Raw genomic sequence first — 5,504 nt, forward strand, 5'->3', positions numbered from 1 at the left:
TCCTCCCGCCCCGCGCCCTCCCCTGCCGCACAGCAAGCACGGGGTCGGGCCCCTTTCCCCTCCCTCTCCCGCAAGCCCGGCGTGAGCCGAGGGCCCCCGGGGCGCTGCGGGCTCGCCCCGCAGCCCGGCGGCACAAGATGGCCCAGATCCCTGGCAGGGCTTTACGCAACCTCGCCGGTGTGAGCTATAAATAGGCGCAGCCGTGGAGGCGCGGGGTGGCTCCGCGGGCCCCGCTCCCAGCGCCGCTCATGGCCGCGGGCGTGCGCACGGCGGCAGCCCCAGCTCCCGCGGAGCCGCTCCCGCAGCTGGGCTCGAAGCGAGGGGTGGAGGCGGGGGTGCGCCCTGGGAGCCGCCCGCCCAAGCCGGGTGCCGCGGGAGGCCGGGTGCCGACTGGGGTGCGGGTGTGTGCTGCGGGGTGCCCCCCGCGGGCACCCCTTCACGGCAGCCAGCAGCCCCGCGCTGTTCCGGGAGCTCGGCCCAGCGCAGCTGCGCAGGGGCCCCTCTCGTCCCCAGCCTCCACGGCAGGGGAGCCCCCATCCTCTCCTCCTGCCCCCCCCCCCCCCCCCCCGCGGCGCGGCTCCCGCCGCAGCCCCCCGGGCCCCTTCTGGCGCACCCACATCCGGACCCTCCGGGCAGCTCCCCCCGCCCCCCGGGACCAACACGGCCCGGCCGGGCCCTCCCGCCTCGCCCCCGGCCCTCCCCGCCCGCTCCCCGGCGCCTGCAGGGAGCACAGGATAGCTTGACGTTTTTTAACAATTTATTTGAAACGACGATAAATGAAAAGAAAAAAAAAAAACGAACAAAAAAACCCCCACCCTCCCCCCCCCCAAAAAAAACCAAAACCGACCCAAAAACGATTTAAAAAAAAAAGAAAAAAAAATAAAGGCCATTGAAGATGCGACCTGAACCGGCGGCCCGCGCGCCCCCCGCAGGCTGTCCCGCCAGGGGGTGGGCGGCCGCCCGCGAGCGCCGGCCCTTTAAGAGCGCCCCGACGCCGCGGTTGCCAATTGGCGCCCGACGGGCCGTTGCCATGGCGCCGGGGGCCGGGAGCCAATAGGGGGCGCCGTGGCTTTTCGAAATCGCTGCGAGCAGGCACGGAGCGCCCGGCGGGAGGGGCGGGGCGGGGGCGCGGCGCGGGCCCGGGCGGCGGGAGCCGGCCCACGTGGCGCGGGGGGCAGCGGGGGCGCCGCCGCAAAATGGCTGCTATGGAAACCGGGCGGGAAAAAACCCTGTGAAGCACCGGGGGGGCGGGGGGGGCCGGGAACCGTCTACACGCGGGGAGGGGCACGGCCGAAAACAAAAGGGCGCGATCGGGGAGAAGCCGCGGGGTGGGGTGGGGCTGGGCATGGGGGTGGGGGGGAAAAAAAAAGAAGAAAAAAAAAAAAAAAATGAGGCGTCGGAGCGGGGAGGGGAGGGAGGGGGGGCTGGGGCAGCCGCAGCCCCGCTCACCGCGCACGGCGGCGGCTGCGGAGCCGAGTCAGCAACACAAAGACAAAGCGGGTCCCCTGGGGTCCGTCCTCAGAGCAGTCTGTGCCGCGGGGCTCACAGTCCGGGGGGCGGCGGGGGGCTCCCTGCGCCCCGCTCTCATGCCTTCCTGCTCTTGAGCGCCTTGGGCTTTGCGGACTTCTTCACCTTCTTGCCCCCGGGGGACGCGGCTCCCTTCTTGGTGGCCTTCTTGGCTTTGCCCTTGTCCTTCTTCGCCGCCGCGCCGCCGGCTCCCTTCTTGTGGGATTTCTTGTCGGGCTTCTTGCTCTTGGCCGCGGGCTTCTTCTCCGCCCGCCGGGACGTGGAGGCCGTCGCCTTCTTGTGGGACTTGTGGGCGCTGCTGCCCGCGCCCCCGTCGCCGCCGCCTTCCAGCTTCTTCCTGTTGAGCTTGAAGGAGCCGTTGGCGCCGGTGCCCTTGACCTGGAGCAGCGTGTCGTTCTGCACCAGGGCCTTGATGGAGTACTTCAAGTAGGTCCTGCCGTTCTGCTGGTCGAACCAGGCCACCTTCTTGGCCTCGTTGTAGATCTTGGCCAGCGAGGAGCCATTGCGCTCGCCCAGCTTGCGGATCGTCTCCACCACCAGCTGGCTGTATTTGCCCGGCTGGTTCTTTTTCTTGTTGTTCTTCTTCTTCTTCGACGGCGACAGCGAGGAGCCCCCCCCGCCGCCGCCTTTCGCCTTCTTAGCGGCCGCTTTCTTCTCCGGGGCGACCGGCACCTCCTCCGCCTCGGTCAGAGGCAGATCGGCTTCTTCCAGCTCCACCGACATGGTGCCGCGGGGGCTCGGGCCGCAGGACGGAGGCGGGGGCGGGCAGGGGCAGCCGCGGCGTGGCGGAGGCCCGGCGCGGCGCGCTGCTGTCTGACTCCGCTCCGCTCGGCTCCGCGCCGCCGCCGCCGCGCTCTGGCGGGGCGGGCGCCGCCGCCGCCCTTTATATGGGCGCGGGGCGGACCACGTTGAGAACAACAACAGCCTGGTCCGCCGCCAGCTCCAACTTGTGCTTCTTGGGGCCCGTTCGCGGGGCTCCCGCGCCGCCGCCCGGGCCCCCCGCGCCGCCCCGCCCGCCCCGCGCCCCGCGCCCCACCGCCCCCCAGCCCGCCGCCGCCCCCTCGCCCCCCGCCGCGCGCCGCCCGCCGCCCCCCGCCGCGATTTCGGGGGCGCGCCCGGCGCGGCGGCGGGAGCGAGGAGGGGGGCGCCCGGCGCGGCGGCGGCTGGGGCCCCGCGGCGGCCCCCCCGCGCACCGGCGCCGCCGCCGCCCGCCGCCCAAGAGGGACCGCCGCGGGGGGAGGGAGGCGGCGGGCGGCGGGGGGCGGCGGCGGCGGCGCTGGCCCCGGGTTCTCCGGAGGGAACTAACACAGGCGACGCCCTCCCGCGGCCGCCGGCAGCAGCGCGGAGACGCCGCGCCGAGGCCGGGGGTCCCCGCCCCGGCGACGGGGGCCGCCCCCCCACCGACCCCCACCCCCGCGGCCGCCCGGATGGGGCCCCCGAGGGGGGAGCCCTGCGTGTCCGGTGTGCCCCCCCCCCCCCCCCCCCCGGCGGGCATCGCCCCGCAGCGGAGGGTGCGGGCAGCGCGGCGGGTCCCTGTGGGCTGGCGGTGGGGGGACGGGGGGGGACCCCCGGCTTGGCACAGTGCGGGGCGGGGGCGGGAATCGCAGCCCTGCGCGCCGCGGGGGGGGGGGGGGGAGGGCTCCGAGCCCCGCTGCAGGCCGCAGCTCTGCATGGGCTGGGGAGGGGGGCGGGGCAGCAGCGATGCTATGAACCCCCCCATACACCGGCACCCCCCAAATCCCACCGGGGGAACGACGCTTCCCGGGGGGGGGGGGGTGGGGGGGTGCACAATGCCCCCCCTTGCAGAGCGCCAGGGCCGGGCCTGGAGGGGCCCCTCTCCCCCCCGCAGCTGGGAGTGGGGGTCCGTGTGCCCCCGCCGTGGGTGGGCCGGGGCCGTGAGTGCGCAGGGGCATCCCCGCAGCCGGCAACACGCGTGCCCGCCGGGGCACGGGACACACGCACGGGGGTGCGCACAGGCGTACGCACAGCCCTACACATGCACGCACACATGCACACGCACACACATGCACACGCACACACATGCACGCACACATGCACACGCACAGACGTGCAGACACACACGTGCACACGCATGCACACGCACACACGCGCACCCCGCCCCCTGCCCACGCACGCCGCGCCGAGCCCGCACAGCCCCGCCGCCTCCCCTTCCTCCTCCTCCTCCTCCTCTCCCCCTCCCCCGGCTCCTCTCCGCCATTTCCCTCGCCCGGGCCCCCCGCCGCCGGAGGCGCCGAGCCGCTGCCGCCGAGCGGTGGGGGGTCCCCGGGGCCGCCCGCTGGGCTCTCCCCTCGCCGGGCCGCACCCTGCCCGGTCGTGTCCCCCTCCCCGTCCTGCAGCGGGGTGCCCTGACCCTCCCCCAGCCGCCCCCCGGGGAGAGGGCCCCCCCCAACAGCGGGGCGCTGCCCCCCCCCGGCAGCCGCGCACCCCTGCGATGAGTTGCGTCCGGGCTCTGGGAGGTGCGAGGCGCTCGGGCAGGAGGAGGGGGCAGCGGCCCGGCGGGGGGGGGGGGGGGGGGGCGGGCAGGGGCCCGGCTGTGCCGGGGGGGCCGCGGCCCCGGGACCCCTCAGCGGGAGCCCCTCGGTCCCGGGGCGGGCAGCATCGCACGCCCACCCCGGGACACCCGGCCCCGGGACGCGGCTGCAAATGGGGGGGGGGGTGGGGGGGGTGGGTTGGGGTGCGTGATGTACAGATGCGTGTGCGTGTGTGGAGCATGCAGGCGTGTCAGTGTCTACATGTGTAGATCGAATGCTGTAACCCAATGGACGCTTACAGCTAAGCTGGCTGTATATTATGGTTGTATAGGGGGAGCGTGTATGTCATGTATATTATATAGATGTAATATATAACAGTTATTATGTATTGTAATAGCTGTATGTAAATCTAAAAGAAATGTAAGTGCACGCATACACATAAACACCTAGGTATATATTTTTAACGTATTGACATAAACGTATAAATATTTAAATAAAATATATATGGGGGGTGCGAGCGAGAGGCCGGGCAGCGCCGTGGTCCCGCGCCCGTTTGTGGCTGCGAGGGTGCGCAGCGAGCGCCGTGATGGCACACGGCCCCCCCGCCGTGCCCCTGTGAGCGCCCCCCTCCCTCCCCCAAAAGAGGACACACGTGTATAAATGTATGAAGACATAAATATTTGAATACAGTATATGGGGGGAGGCTGTGTGTGTATGCGTGCTTCTCAGAGCAAGAGAGACAGAGAATGGGAGAAAACAGCCCCAACACGCACGTACATTCTCTCCCTACATGTATATATATACTTACACAGACATATCTATAAGTATACTTACATATATACTTACAGAGAGCGAGTTTTGTTCACATACACGTCTCATATATAAACAGAGCTGCTCACACACACGCTTCTCTCTTACATGCTCTGTGTATGCATATATACATATATACTGAGTTGTTCTTATACAATTACTCTTGCTATATATACACATACATAGGCATATATGCATACATATCTATAGAGACATACTTCTCACACACTTTTATCTCAGGGTATATATAATATATATGCATATATACATATATACAGAGAGAGCGTGAGGGGTTCACGCAGAGTTCTCACTATATATGCTTATAGACATATATAGGCATATATAGAAATGGAGGGGATGAGAAAGAGAGAGAGAGGGATTGTGCTGTTCAAACACGCAAACAATAGTCTCACTGTACACACACATATGCATATATACTGATATGGGGACGAGAGACCTGTTCTCTTCCCCCCCCCAACCTCATTCTGTATGCACATATACACACACTTGAGAGAGCGAGCGTGTGATGTTTCACACACGGAAAACACACACTACCCCCTTGATATATAGCATTGCAGATACACATCTATACTTAGCTGTTCATGCACAAATATATATACTGGATTCTCTTGTTATATACATATATATATGTATAGATACATACACAGTGAGCGA

The 5,504-nt window shown here is 67.4% G+C and overlaps 1 protein-coding gene across 2 annotated transcripts; it reads right to left on the reverse strand.

Annotated features, from left to right (window-relative positions):
* Positions 1-1,490: 1,490 nt before the first annotated feature.
* Positions 1,491-2,276, reverse strand: H1-10 (H1.10 linker histone). Of its 2 annotated transcripts, XM_075714426.1 has the most exons (2): positions 2,194-2,276; positions 1,491-2,163 (listed from the first exon to the last, which is right to left on the reverse strand). In XM_075714426.1, the coding sequence occupies exons 1-2, from the start codon at positions 2,248-2,250 to the stop codon at positions 1,585-1,587; spliced, it is 636 nt and encodes a 211-aa protein (XP_075570541.1). In that variant the 5' UTR covers positions 2,251-2,276; the 3' UTR covers positions 1,491-1,584. The 2 variants fall into 2 exon arrangements, with proteins under 2 accessions (XP_075570541.1, XP_075570540.1); XM_075714425.1 differs by having other exon boundaries at positions 1,491-2,276.
* Between the last annotated feature and the right edge of the window lie 3,228 nt (positions 2,277-5,504).

This window comes from Pelecanus crispus, chromosome 7, assembly GCF_030463565.1.
Source record: "Pelecanus crispus isolate bPelCri1 chromosome 7, bPelCri1.pri, whole genome shotgun sequence".
NCBI lineage: Eukaryota > Metazoa > Chordata > Aves > Pelecaniformes > Pelecanidae > Pelecanus > Pelecanus crispus.